Source organism: Callithrix jacchus, chromosome 10, assembly GCF_049354715.1.
Source record: "Callithrix jacchus isolate 240 chromosome 10, calJac240_pri, whole genome shotgun sequence".
Classification (NCBI taxonomy): domain Eukaryota; kingdom Metazoa; phylum Chordata; class Mammalia; order Primates; family Cebidae; genus Callithrix; species Callithrix jacchus.
The window spans coordinates 53,130,128-53,145,767 of record NC_133511.1 but is presented as its reverse complement, the minus strand read 5'-3'; the positions used below and the strand labels follow the sequence as shown (position 1 = coordinate 53,145,767).

The 15,640-nt window shown below is 35.1% G+C and overlaps 1 protein-coding gene across 5 annotated transcripts in view; it reads left to right on the top strand.

Annotated features, from left to right (window-relative positions):
• The window catches only part of TMEM135 (transmembrane protein 135), a 343,152-nt gene that overhangs the window by 187,870 nt on the left and 139,642 nt on the right, over positions 1–15,640 (top strand). For 4 of the 5 annotated variants that reach the window (XM_017977705.4, XM_078339990.1, XM_035265295.3 and 1 more), the window contains one exon: positions 6,431–6,496. The exons of the other annotated variant lie outside the window; for it this stretch is intronic. In XM_017977705.4, coding sequence (XP_017833194.1) covers positions 6,431–6,496 — 66 coding nt within the window. The remainder of the gene's footprint in view (positions 1–6,430; positions 6,497–15,640) is intronic. 5 annotated transcript variants of the gene reach the window in all.

Sequence of the window (15,640 nt, the reverse complement as noted above, 5' to 3'; positions counted from 1 at the left end):
GTATTTAATGTTTAACATATTCTGTTCAAACTGTGTAACAATTATTCGTAGCTGGGCCGTTGTACAACTTTTCTTGCTACCTTAAGTTTCTTTCATAGTTAATAATTGCCTCACTTTTTATTTGTTTAGTTTCTTTGTACCTATTACTAATTTACTTCCTAACTTTGTGACATAAGATTCTTTTTGATATTGTCAAGGACACCTGGTAATTTTTCAGTTATATTTCTCCCTCCATGGAGCTACATCATTTGCGTAAGTTTATCATCTTGTTCTGGTCTTGTCTGACTGCTTGGGACTTACATTTACCTCTGTAATTTGTTGAAGCCCAGTTGTCTTTCTGGATTTACTTTGTATTTTACTGATTGTGACTAGGAGGTAGGTATTTTTAGATCTTGCACATCTGGAAATATTTTTATATTATCTTCAGAATTAAGAGTTTGATTAATACAGAATTCTGTGTGGGAAATTCCTTACCTTCCAAATTTGAAAGCATTATTTTATTTTATTGTCTTCTAGTTACAAGTATTACTGTTGAGTAGTCCAGGGTTGTTTTGTTCTTGTTTTTTTGTTTAATGAAATTTCAGGATGTGGTTCAATGTGGGTCTCTGAAAAATCACTGTGCTAAGTATGAGTACTTAGCAGGCTTGGGCTGTCTGCCCCCGCCCCGGAGAGGGATCCTCTTATTGCCTGTCTTGAGAATGGAAAGTGATTGGGGTATAAGCATAGTTCCACTGTTTTTGGATCAATGGAAAGAAATACAGTAGGTGGTGAGTTGGGATGGGTGGTGGCCTAACATTTGCTATGTACAGTTTGACTTAATATCCCATAGTTATTACTGTCTCACTCCTACCCTAATTCTCCTAACTCTGGTTTATTCCCTTTAGAGAATCTTCTCTTGGTATAAGAGCGAGGTGATCAGTGTCTAACTGGGCAGGCAAGAAGAGAAGAGTCTAACTCCTTTTTAGACTGCTTTGCCGCCAGTCCACCAGTTCTCAGTCTTACCTGTACGCTGGCCTTTTGGTGCCTTTCTGTTGAGCTTCCAATTCCTAAAGTTCTGCTGAACATATTAGTATGTCTTCTGACTCTTCAGAGAGTGAAGTTATAGCTACCTTTGTACTGTTAAGTCGGTTACTCTCTTGTTCGTGCTCCTAAGTTTTGTTGACATTTTTTGTGTTCCGACAACTCCCTTATTGTGTTCTTTTTTTCTTTGTGGTTTATACTCTTTTATTTTTCCTTCTTTCATTTTTGTAGTATTACTGAAGGGAGTGAAGTTAAGTCTATATGTTCATTGGAGTATATTTAACCTAATGGCTTTTCTTTATTTTGAAACTCTTTACTCTTCACTTCTAGGATTTTATTTTTCTGGAATGCCTTCTGATTCTCATGTTACTTTTTGTTTTGAGATGGATTTTCACTCTTGACCCCCAGACTGGAGTGCAGTGGTACGATCTTGGCTTACTGTAACCTTTGCCTCCCAGGTTCAAGCGATTCTTCGGCCTCAGCCTTCCAAGTAGCTGGGATTACAGGCGTGCTCCACTATGCCTGGCTGATTTTTTGTATTTTTAGTAGAGATGTGGTTTCACCATGTTGGTCAAGGTGGTCTTGAACTCCTGACCTCAGGTGATGCACCTGCCTCGGCCTCCCAAAGTGCTGGGATTACAAGCGGGAGCCACCACCTGGCCCTCCTGTTGCTTTTTAGCCTTCCCTGCTGTATCCTTTTCTTTTGCCTCACTTTATATATTGTTATTTCCTATTATTTTTTTCTTCAGCTTTTGTAATTTGTCTTATCAAGTTTTCTGGTTACAGTCAACCCTTTATACACTGATGACGCCAAAATGATATTGATAGTTCTTACCTATACTCTGAGGTGCAGTTCTATAATATCTGTTAGGCATCTTTTTATATACATCTCCCACATATATCAGTTTCCTTACCTCTTCTCCAATTCTTTACCTCTTGTACCCTTTGATTTTATTAGATATATATTTAGTTTTTAAATTTAAAATTCTGTAATGTTTCTAGTTTATGTATAAATTCTTAAAATTTATGTTTGGTAGAGTATCCTTCAAATTACATATTTTTGATTATTAAAGGTTAGAAATGCATTCCTTTTATACCAGGTTAGAAAAATAAAAGCACATATTGAACAGAGGAACATGCATCCTCTTCTTGTCTCAACCATCATGCTGTCTGAGCCATCTCATTCATTCTTTTTCCTTCAGCCCCAATGGCCGTCTTACTTGTCCTCAAACATGCCAAGCCTGATCCTACCTATAGGCTCTTGTGGCCTTCTGACTGGAACCTTCTTTCCTCCAATTTTCAAATTAGTTGATATACTGAAATCTTGTAGGGGGGTTTTTGCAAATAGTAAGTATTGAGTTAGTGTCAGCAATTATTACTGTCGTGATCATTGTCATATTCATACTGGCTGTTCACTTTCTCGTTTCACTTAGTTTCCACTGAAATTACCATCTCCTAAAAGAGGCTACCCTTGATTTAGTCTATTTAAAATATCCCTTCTACCTCATTGTTCTTTATATACTTATCATGTTTATTTTTTTCATTGTACATATTTACATGCATATGACTTATTTATTTTTGTATTTATTTGCTTCCACTGTCCCCTAGATGTAAACTTCTTTTTTTAATTGCATTTTAGGTTTTGGGGTACATGTGAAGAGCATGCAAGATTGTTGCATAGGTACCCACATGGAAGTGTGATTTGCTGCCTTCCTCCCCTTCACCTATATCTGGCATTTCTCCCCATGCTCTCTCTCCCCAAATCCCCACCCCCCACTGCCCCTCTCCTGTTTCCCCCCATAGGATGTAAACTTCTTAAAACTAAAGGAGTTGTCAAATTGACCCTATCACTAATTCCTTCAGTTTGCCCTTTACAGTGCTTATGAAATAATTGTTCAATAAATTCTAAACAAATCAATATCCTTTTCTTCCTGTATATTATAGTGTTCTACACGGTATCAATGGAGTTTCCATTTTTTGGATACAGTTCTAAGGAGTGTTTTACTAGTGTCTGAATCCTTGGCAATTATAAGATGGGGAAGCATTGGAAATAGCAATAACTATTTTATTTTAATTGTGGTAAAATATATGCAATGTTAAATTTACCATTTTAGCCATTTTTCCATGTACAGTTCACTGGCATTAAATAAATTCACATTATTGTCCAGCCACTATTACTATCCATCTCCAGAACTTTGTCATCAAACTGAAACTCTGTCCATCATGTAGTACCTCCCCATTTCTCCTCTCTCAGCCTCTGGTAACCACTGTTCTGCTTTCTGTTTCAATGAATTTGACTACTCTAGGTACTTCATATAAGTAAAATCATTCAGTATTTGCTGTTTTGCCTCTGGCTCGGTTCACTTAGCATAATATCTTCAGTTCACCCATGTTGTATCATATATCAGAATTTCATTCTTTTTAAAATGTGAATAATATTCCATTGTATGTAAATATCATATTTTGTTTATTCATTTATTCATTGATAGACACCTGGGTTGCATCTACATTTACGCTGTTATAAATAATACTATTATGAACATGGGTGTGCAAATATCTCTTTGAGAGCCTACATTCAGCCTACCAAGAAGCAGGGTTGCTGGGTCGTATGGTAATTCTGTGTGTAATTTTAAAAGCAACTGCCTTACTCTTTTCTGCAGTGGCGGTGCCACTTTTCATTCCTATCAGCAGTGCACAAGGGTTCCAATTAGTCCACATCCTTCTCAACATGATATTTTCTATCTTTCTGTTAATAACCATTCTGATGGGTGTGAAGTGGTGTCTCATTGTGGTTTTGATTTGCATTTCCCTAATGATTAGTGATGTGGAGCATCATTTCAATGTGCTTATTGGCTATTTGTATATGTTCTTTTGATAAATTTCTGTTCAAGTCCTTTGCCCATTTTTATATTAGCTTGTTTAGTATTTGTGAGTTGTAGAAGTTCTTAATATACTCTGGATATTAACTCCTCATCAGATGTGCAATTTGCAGATGTTTTCTATTTTATGAGTTATTTTTTCATTTTGTTGATAGAGTCCTTTGATGCACCGAAGTTTTTAATTTTTGGTGAAATCCAGTATCTATTTTTAGTTAGTTAGTTTGTTTTTTTTGAGACTGAGTTTCGTTCTTATTGACCAGGCTGGAGTGCAATGGCGTGATCTCTGCTGACTGCAACTTCTGCCTCCCGGGTTCAAGTGATTCTCCTGCCTCAACCTCCCTGGTAGCTGAAATTACAAGCGTGTGCCACCGTGCCCCGCAAATTTTTTGTACTTTTAGTAGAGACAGTGTTTTACCATGTTGGCCAGGCTGGTCTCGAACTCCTGACCTGAGGTGATCCACCTGCCTCTGTCTCCCAAAGTGCTGGGATTACCAGCGTTAGCCACCATGCCGGCTTATTTTTAGTTTTGTTACTTGTGCTGTTGGTGTCATATCCAAGGAATTATTGTCAAATCTAATGTCATCAAGCTTTTTTCTTATGCTTTCTTTTAAAAGTTTTATAGTTTTAGATCTTAAATTTATGTCTTTGATTTATTTTTAGTTGATTTTTGTATATGGTAGAGGTAGAGATCAAACTTCATTCTTTTACATGTGGATGTAACTGTAATAGGTCTGTTTTCTAATGTGTACAGCAAGTCAGCATACCAAGACACCAGATTGCTGCAGAGATAGATGTTTATTTGTAGGGCTGCTCAACTACGAGAAGAGAGGAAACCTCAAATCCATCTCTCTGTGGAGTTTGGGGCGAGAGTTTTGAAGGGAGTTTTGGAGTGTGTCAGAATTTGGAGATGGTTGGTTGGTCCAAGAGTACAGGGTGAGGTCATGGGACAGGGAGATGAAGAAACTGTATTCTCATGCTGATTTGGTTTCTCTTTGAGCATCTTGAAGTTGGTTGGTGTCAGCTGTTCTACTGAAATTCAGGATCTGATTAAGAATTCCGGATCTTGAATAAGCAAAAGCCTTATGATTCTAATGTCAGAGATCCTATCTATCTTAAACAAAAGTCTTACAGCCCTAGTGTCAGAAATCCTATTTGTAGTGACAATGGGGATTCAAATGGAAAGTATGTACTGTTTTTAGACTTTTGGTTACAAGGAAGTGGGTCAAAGTGCAGCTGATTTATGCTTAATTATAACTATATTTCTATTCAGAATTCTTGTTAACCCTGTGAGGACAGCTTCATGGATATCCAGTTTTTTAAGTTCCATTTTTGAAAAAATTGTCCTTTGCCCATATATGCAAAGATTTATTTTTGGGTTCTCTATTCTGTTCCATTGTCTTAGATGTCCATCTTTATGATAGTACCAAATATTTTTGATTACTATAGGTTTGTAGTAAGTTTTGAATCAGAAAGTGAATTCTTCAACTTTCTTCTTCTTTTTTTTTCAAGTTTGTTTAGTCTATTTGGGGTCCCTTAAAGTTCTAAATGAATTTCAGGATGGGTTTTTCTATTTCTGCAAAAAGTGCCATTGGGATTTTAACAGGGATTGCATTGCATCTGTGGATCACTTGGGTTGTATTATCTTAATAATAAGTATTCCAAACCATGAGCATAGGATCTTTTTATTTATTTGTGTCTTCTTCAGTTTCTTTCAGCAATATTTTATTGTTTTCAGATTAAAGTCTTTCACTTTTTTCCCCACTAGGAATTTTTTTTTTGATGCTATTGTAAATGGAACTGTTTTCTTAATTTCCTTTTCTGATTGTTCATTGTTAGTGTATAGTGAGCAATAACTATTTTGGGGTGAGCAATAACTATTTATAGTGAGCAATAACTATTTTGTCACTTAATATATGACGTTACTAAATTACTTCATTTCGTTTCTGTTCCTTAGTAACAGATAAGTGATTTGAACTAAATTCAAATGGAAACTAAAATTCAAAATAAATGATAACTTCTGAATAGAATTTAAATGCTTAATTTTAACTTAAGTTTTGTTCATTAAACTAAGGTTTAAACTTGTCTAAGCAAAGTACTTTGAAACTGTAGTCCTGGAAGAATACCAGATTATCAGAATAACCATTTGAAACAATTAAGTTTGAGCTCTTAAAAGATTGTGATAATGATATTTCTGGGGTATAATTTCGAATTTCTAGGTCTTATTGTCCCTTGTAGATAGTTCTCTAATTGCCTCTTTTCTACTTTTTTTGGTTGTTGTTGACAGGGTCACACTCTGTCATCCAGGCTGGAGCGCAGTGGCTGAATCATAGCTCACTACAGCCTTGAACGCCTGGACTCAAGTGATCTTCCTGTCTGAGTAACTCAGACTATAGGCATACACCACTTATTGATGGTTCTCTAGGGGTTGCTCTCTGGGTATATAATAGTATTGAATATTTTTCACATTTAGGGCATGGGATATACAATTGAGGAGAAATTATAGATTATATATATATATTTTTAATTTACAGGCCACAGAAACACTATTCAGAATGGCTGTAGCAAGAGGAACCATCACAACATTAAGAAATGGAGAAGTAAGATGAGAATTTCGATATAGTTATTAGTTGTTAATTTATAGTTTGTGATTTTTTAAAATATAAAATGTTATAAAATCTATGATGCTTTGTCTAAGAAATAGAGAGATATCTGATGTATATATTATTGAATGTACCTGATGAACAAATCTGTTTTAATTCACAGTCATATTGGAACTAGATCTTAGGTTGAAAACAAATTGCTGTCTTTTAATCTTTAGTTATCAAATGTCATTACTCTTGAAAAATGACATTTTATTAATAACTTCTACAAATTTTTTTAATGTAAAAAGAATCCCTTACCTTTTGCCTTCTTTCTATTTTGTGTTATACAGAATTGATACTTATTTCATAAGATAAAATAATTGGAAATGTTGACATTTACCACATGTGGAAAGAAGGGAAGGAAGAAGGAGAGGGAAAGGGAGAAAAAAAGCTGGAGAGAATTTTGTCTGCAGTGCTAAGTTTTGACTTTTTAAAATGCTTCTGTCAGTCCTTTAAAAGATTTTTCTATCACCTCAAATTTTTATTTTAAAATTATTACCAGCTTGATTACTGTTTGCTCTTTCTTTATTTTCTTTTTTACTAAGAAAAATTTAGGTTGAGGTCGAATGTAATACCACATTATTATGTTCTTTTTCTATTCTGTTGGCAGGTACTTAAGAACTCCATGTTTTTGGGGAGATGGAGTCTTGCTATGTTGCCTAGGCTGGTCTTTAACTCCTGGCCTCAAGCGATTCTCCTGCCTCAGCCTCACAAAGTACTGGGATTACAGGCATGAGCCACCATGCCTAATCCTTAGAATTCTCTATTATTGAATTAAATTTTATGTTATTTAGTGTAATATTTATAATTCAGAAACTTTAATATTTAATAGTAAAAGTGAGTAAATATCTATGGAGTTAAATAGAATTGTATTACTTCATGACTGTAAATGTATTGGTTGATGTATTTGCTCATCAGGCAAAAATGTGCCAACATTTGAAAAGTATGTACATTCTAAATATTTAATTGTATACTGGCAAGTCACCTTGGTATAATTTGTAACATATATTTTGTCTATGCAGAGAGACTTAATTGATCCCTTTGTATTCTCAAACATTGAAGCATGTGGTGTCATTTTGAAAAAAGAAAACTTACAGAAATAAGGTCATAGTAATCTGCCTTTAATGTGTGAATATGAGTTTCAGATTTTAGTAATTAATATATATTTTTTTCATAGGGTGGGCAATGAACTGTTGAACTTACCTTCTTTTATAGGATGGTTAGGGAAATGTATACAGCACAGTGCTATAAGTAATCATCTGAGCATATCAACACATGGATATATACTTTACTTATTAAGGGGGAAATAGTTAAAATAGCTGGCTTTTGATCCATTTCTCTACTAATTATTGGATGTTGTTCCATGTGGTAAACCTGGTTAACAATTATTAATGTCAGCCAAAGTGTTTAAGCATTCTCTGACCTTCAGTTTCTATAATGAGGTTAAAGTATAAAATGCACATTTTTATCTTACATTTTAAGAGCTCCAAGTGTGGAATGTGTCTTCTAGTTAATGGCACCTCATAGTTACCATCTGCTATTTTTTACATTTTAATGTCTCTAAAATTAGGAAATTTCTTTTTTTTCCCCACTGACATTTTTGGTTCTCAGGAAATTTGTCTGTGGTATGTTAGGGTTGATAAAATAATATTTTATGGTTTAAAAAGTACAGAGTGATGTGTAGCAGGCATTCAGTAAATGGTAGTTAGGATAAGCCACTAATTAGTTTTAATTTAATGATTTGATTTTTGGAAGTAGAGGAGACAAAACAAAACAAAGATATTACTGAATACACACACACACACACACACACACACACACACACACACACACACACACATTTCCATAGATGGTGGGCTAAATGCTATGGAAATGGGTGCTATGATTCCTGACTTCAGAGGCGCTTACTCACTGGTGGGGGAAACAGTTCCATCAGTAATTGGAAAAAGGAAAATGTTTGGGAGAGAGTGGAAATACTTAGTTTACGTTGAGTCTGAAACTAACCAGTGTCCATATACCACTTGGATTGTGCTAAATTGAAAGTGTGTTTTAGTATGGGGACAATAGTAGAGAATGTGTTTGAGAGTAAGAGATAAACTAAAAGGTTAATTTTAAGGGATTATTTAAAACACAAGCTGAAATCATTATATTTATCAGCATCAGAAATTTGTAATATGCTAAGAGAGGAGAGTGGCAAGGAGTTTATTTATTTGTCCTAGGACATTTAAAAAAATGTGCTAGGCCAGTACTGCAAAAATATTTGTTAAGCAGGGATTCATAGGTAACCTCATGACAAGTGTAGCAGGTCAGAGAAAAATAACTGGTATATCCAAATTACAAAAATAACAGTCTTTCAGTGAATTTATCCAGATGCATGATGACAGTAAACTTTGCATGTGTTTCGTCTTCCTTGTTCTGGCTTTAATGCTGTATTTTGTCTATTTACTGGACATTTCTGGTTGTATATTTGAAGAAATTTTAAAACGGGAAAACATTTTCCCCAACTAAGATAGTCTTTGAAGGTGTTTGAAACTTACTTTTTAGGTTGTAATGTATTATAGGAGGTCTTAAGCAGAAGAGTTATGCTTTGTCTTTTAAAAATCCTCCTCTTAACTCTCCAAGGGAGAAATTACACTGGTCATCTTATAGATAAACTGAGGCTTAGATAAGTTAAACATTTTGCCTATGGTCAAATAGCTAGAAACCTGGAGAGCTAGAATTTGAACCTTGTCTCCAAAATTCATTGATTCTCTATGCAATATAATTGCTCTCAATGTATAATAATTCACTTACTTAGGCTAGAGCTTTCTAATCTTCATTAGCCATAGGTAATAAAATTCTAAGATTATGTAATCGGCAATGATTTTTATGCATTCTAATTATTACTGTTATCCTTCCATGCTCATGGGATAATATATGGCTTAAAATGAAAAGGAAAAAAATATCCTTCACAAATCTGTTACCTCATTGAATATTTAACATGATGGTCTTCTTTATAAAGTCCTATATGGGGAGTAGCTGGATCTTTGTGTCTTAAGTGACTTACATAAGCTGAAAAGCAGATCAATTTTCTGGGTTGATTTTTTTTTTGGGGGGAGGGGGTTTGTTTAGATGGAGTCTTACTCTATTGCCCAGGTTGGAGTGCAGTGGTGTGATCTTGGCTAACTGCAACCTCTGCCTCTGGGATTCAAGTGATTCTCCTGCCTCAGCCTCCTGAGTAGCTGGGACTACAGGTGCCTGCCACCATACCTGGCTAATTTTTGTATTTTTAGTGGAGATGGGGTTTCACCATTTTGACCAGGATGGTCTTTGATCACTTGACCTCGGGTTCTGTCCTTCTGGGCCTCCTGAAGTGTTAGGATTACAGGTGTGAGCCACTTTGCCTGGCCTAGGTTGAATTTCTTAAATGGGTTTCTCTATTTGAGGGGCTTTTAAAATAATCACTGTCTATCAGTAGTTATTGAATGTGCTTGGCTCCAAAGTGATATTTTTCTACTTCTAATGGAAAGATGTGGTCCTGTCTTCTGCCTTCTGGGTGTTTATGTTTAGGAAGAAACAAGTACTTTGTTAGAAGATAAGGTTACTCTCTTAAATTTATTATTTTAAAAATTATCTGATTTATTTTAAATATAATGAGACTAGAGTAAAGCAGAAATTGGTGTGTTTTTCATTTGGTTTTTCTTAATCTTAAGTTTCGAAGGAGAACCAAGTTGAACAATTCTTCACCATAGGAGGGCAGAATTTCAAACCTTCCTTCTTCATTAAATCATTTACTTTGTTTTTATAAGCTGATACTATATATCCTTCTTACAGTAGTGACAGAGAGTCACTGGGAATGTGTAATGAACAAGCTAAGAGACTTCTGTAGCCAGTGAGTTAATTAATCTATTGTGGCTCTATTAACTTGTTTGAATTTTTTAAGTTTTCAAAATTATCTGGCATATCTATTTTCATTTACTCAGGCATTTAAAATTTTCATATATGTGTGTTTAGCATTATATGTGGAGTTCATAGAAATTCATGAATGGAAAGAGAAATATACCTGCCTGTTAATTCAGCAAGTATTTATTGAACAGTTCTATATTCCTGACATTGTTTTAGATGCCTGTAATCCATCAGTGAATAAAATTGACAGGTATCCCTAGCCTTGGGGAGCTTATAATCTAGCCTATTAATAGCTTATGCTCTAATTATGAAAGAAAATAAAAAATATACATAACAATTAGGAAGTAATTGCAGTTATTATGCTTCAAAAGAATATCTAAACAAGTATATGGGTTAAAAGTACAGATAATTTAAATGATAAAGGAAGAAATAAGTAATTAAAATGGGGTTCAGTTAATTCAGAAGATTTCTTAAAGGAGGTACATCTCTTTTTATTTTTTTGGAGAGTTACTATTTATTTTTTTAATTATACTTTTAGTTCTGGGATACATGTGCAGAATGTGCAGGTTTATTACGTTAAGTATGTACACGTACATGCCATGATGCTTTACTGCACCCATTAACCCGTCATCTGCATTAGCTATTTCACCTAATAATATCCCTCCCTTCATCCCCCAGCCTCCAACAGGCCCCGGTCTGTGATGTTCCCTTCTTGTGTCTATGTGTTCTTATTGTTCAATTCCCACTTATGAGTGAGAACATGTGGTGTTTGGTTTTCTGTTCCTCTGTTAGTTTGCTGAGAATGATGGTTTCCAGCTTCATTTATCTCCCTGCAAAGGATATGAACTCATCTTTTTTATGACTGCATAGTACTCCATGGTGTATATGTGCCACATTGTCTTTATTTAGTCTATCACTGATCAGCATTTGGGTTGATTCCAAGTCTTTGCTATTGTGAACTGTGCTTCAATAAACATATATGTGCATATGCCTTTATAGCAGAATGATTTATAATCTTTTGGGTATGTACACAGTAATGGGATTGCTGGGTCAAATGGTATTTCTGGTTCTAGATCCTTGAGGAATCGCCATACTGTCTTCCACAATGGTTGAACTAATTTACACTCCCACCAACAGTGTAAAAACATTCCTATTTCTCTACATCTGTCCAGCATCTGTTGTTTCCTGACTTTTTAATGATTACCATTCTAACTGGTACAAGATGGTATCTCAATGTAGTTTTGATTTGCATTCCTCTAATGACCAGTGATGATGAGTTTTTTTTCATGTTTATTGGCCGCATAAATGTCTTCTTTTGAGAAGTGTCTGTTCATATCCTTCGCCCACTTTTTGATGGAGTTGTTTGTTTTTTTCTTGTAAATTTATTTAAGTTCCTTGTAGATTCTGGGTATTAACCCTTTGTCAGATGGATAGATTGAAAATATTTTCTCCTATTCTGTAGGTTGCCTGTTCACTCTGATGACAGATTTTTTTTGCTATGCAAAAGCTCTTTAATCAGATCCTATTTGTTCATTTTGGCTGCTGTTGCCATTGTTTTTGGTTTTTTAACATGAAGTCTTTGCCCATACTTATGTCCTGAATGATATTGCCTAGTTTTCTTTCATAGTTTTTATGGTTTTAGGTCTTACATTTAAGTCTTTAATCCATCTTGAATTAATGTTTGTAAAAGATGTAAGGAAGGTATCCAGTTTCAGTTTTCTGCATATGGCTAGCCAGTGTTCCCAACACCATTTATTAAATAGGGAATCCTTGCCCCATTGCTTGTTTTTGTCAGGTTTGTCAAAGATCAGATGTTTGTAGATGTGTGGCATTATTTTCTGTTCTGTTCCATTGGTCTGCATATCTGCTTTGGTACCAATACCAAGCTGTTTTAGTTACCGTAGCCATGTAGTACAGTTTGAAGTCAGCAGCATGATACCCAGCATTGTTCTTTTTGCTTAAGATTGTGTTGGCTATATGGGCTCTTTTTTGGTTCCATATGAAATTTAAAGTAGTTTTTTTTTTTTTTTTTTTAATTCTGTGAAGAAAGAAAGTCAATGGTAGCTTGATGGGGATAGCCTTGAATCTATAAATTACTTTGGGCAGTGTGGCTATTTTCACGATATGGATTCTTCTTATCTATGAGTATAGAATGTTTTTCCATCTGTTTGTGTCCTCTCTTATTTCCTTCAGCAGTGGCTTGAAGTTTTCCTTGAAGAGGTCTTTCACATCCCTTGTGAGTTGTATTCCTAAGTATTTTATTCTCTTTGTGGCAATTGTAAATAGGAGTTCACTCCCAGTCGGGTGGCATGGGGGTCAAGGACCCACTTGAAGGGGCAGTCTGTCCCTTAGCAGAGCTCCTGTGCTGTGCTGGGAGATCTGCTGTTCTCTTCAGACCTGGCAGGCAGGAGCGTTTAAGTCTGCTGAAGGGGTGCCCACAGCCGCCCCTTCCTCCAGGTTCTTTGTCCTAAGGAGATGGGAGTTTTATTGATAAGCCCCTGACTGGAGCTGCTGCCTTTCTTTCAGAGATGCCCTGCCTAGAGAGCAAAGGTGGTACATCTTTAAATGGAGCTTTGAAGAAATTGATGAGTATTATTAAAGGGGAAGAGGCCAAAAGGCTTTGCTAATTAGGAGAAACAATATGAAAAGGGGCATAATTGAGGATTAAAGTGAGGTACTAGGGACAGCTAACTTTAATTGCAGAATCAAAAAGGACAGTAGGGTGAGTGGTGTCATGTTGAAGGGAAGTAACATTTGTTGAGTGCCTGTACATACTCTAGGTGCATTATAATTACCCAGCTTCATTCATACATCAGAACAACTTTCCATTTTTCATACTCTTACCAGTATTTTTCCAAAGGAAGTATTTGAGGTTCAAGAAAGGGTAGTGTTTTCTTTTAATCACATTTCCCTGCGAATTTATGTTGTGAATGCTTAGGGTTTTGATTAAACTTGTGGTGGAATCAAGAATTAGTATGCTGTCTCTCAAGCAGAGTAGCCAGTGTCCTGTGCTAAGCCAGTACTGTAAGGATATTTCTCAAGTGGGGATTCATGAGTAACCTCATGATAAAAGTACCAGGTAAGAGAAATAATGAAAAAATACTGGTCTGCATGTCAGCAGACTTTCCTATCTGAAACCTTGGTCAGTTTACTGAACTCCTCACAACTTCAGCTTTGTACTTCAGAAAATGAGCTCCGTAGATGATGTTTAACATCCTATATGGCTTTAATGTTTTCTACTTACAGGCAGCTTTGTATCCCTTTTCTCCCTAGGCAGCAGTTTTCAATGCTTTTGGCATGAGGGACTGACTTCATGGAAGACAGTTTTTCCACCGGGGGCTTGGTTTTGGGATGAAACTGCTGCTCTACCTCAGATCATCAGGCATTAGATTATCATAAGGAGCATGCTGCCTAGATCCGTCCCATGTGCAGTTCACAATCCTATGAGAATCTCCTGCCATGGCTTATCTGATAGGAGGCCAAGCTCAGGCGATAATGCTCTCTCACTTCCTGCTCACCTCCTGCTGTGTGGCCTGGTTCCTAACAGGCCAGAGACTAATACCTGTCCATGGCACAGGGGTTGGGGACCTCTGTGCTTAGGCCTTTAAAGTTGTGGTTATCAACCTTGACTGAGCTTGAGAATTGCCGATGGAGCTCTGCAAAACTATAGGTTCCTGGGCTCCATCACCAAACACTTTGTCTATGAGGTCTAGTTTGGGGCTCCAGTATCTGTATTTTTTAAAAGATCCACTGATTTTAATACTCAGCTGCTATTGTAAACCACTGTTTTAGAAGCATTTTTAAAATTCTTCTTTCTTCTTTGAACCCAAGGAAAGTACAGTCTGTATGAGACAAAACAGATTAAAAAATAGCAAAGAAATTTAAAGTATATTTAGAGATTTTTTTATGTAAAGTAGATTTATGTATTAAGGTTTGCTGCTGTTTTGGTAAGAAGGAAAAGTAGGTAATTTTTTTTAACCTGCTTTTGTTTTATATTATGGCATGGTATTAGATATTCTGAATGATTTATTAGAATGGATTTTTTTTACCCTTCCAGGAGCATGCTATACATAAGTAATATAGAATATTTAATTTTAGACTGATTGCTGCAATGAGGGCAGGAACTCTTTGTTAGGGATTTTTGTTTCTTAAAGTACAACAACTGGCTGGCATAATAAAGATCTCAATATATGTCTGATGAATAAGTAGAAGATTTATTTAGACAGAACTCAAGTGGCAAATACTACTTTAATTTAATCAGCTTTCAGTTTAAGATAAGTATATCTTTATAGGTTTTTGTGGATAAATATAAATATTGGTGTTATTTTAAAATCATATTTATAATACAGTAATAATTACTTTTGGCATTAATTTTTCATCAATTAAAGAATATTCATGAATTAAATAAGTAGACTAAAGAATATAATTTATATGTTTGATATTTCTTATGCACAAAGATGCTTGATTATTCAGATATTGAGATATATTTCCAACATTACTGAAATTATTATACTTAATTTTAATATTATATTTAAGGAAACCAAGCATTTTCTTATTTTTGAATGTGAGTTCTTTATATAAGGCAACCTAGAAGTAAACTCTCAAATTTATATTTTTAATGTTGGATCTAGTTTTTCTTAAATATTTTTGTTATCATTTTTTTCTTTACTGCTTCTCTTCTAGCACTACCTCAGGAAAAAGTTTAAGTCTTTAATAAGCAAAGTATTAGTTCAAGTAGTGAAAGCTCTGAGACCTGCTGCCTAGTAGAATACCAGGAACTAGCGGCTTGTAAAATCTAATCAAATAAACAAATATTCATTGATAGTGTCCTAAAGGCCAGTGTGACGTGAGGCACTGAAATCAACTCTAGTGTTCCTTCTTTTTCCTTTCTTCCCCTGAATAATTATTGTGAGGTAGATTACTAGGTGCTGGGTTTTAATTGTAAACTAAAACAAATGGTTTCTAAAGTTTTATAGTCTAGTGGCTGAGTTATAACCTGCTACTTAGAAACTTGCCAGTGTTGTCTTCTGTAAATAGAACAACAGCAAGCTCGTATATTGCTTTGTGAGAAACAAATTAGATAATTTGTATAAGGCAGTTAGCACAATATCTGATACAAAATAAGTATATTAGAATTAACTTGTTCTAAGTCTTAACTTATTTTTATACATAAGTTGTTTTATATTCTATATTGGGATGAGTAAATGGAGATCT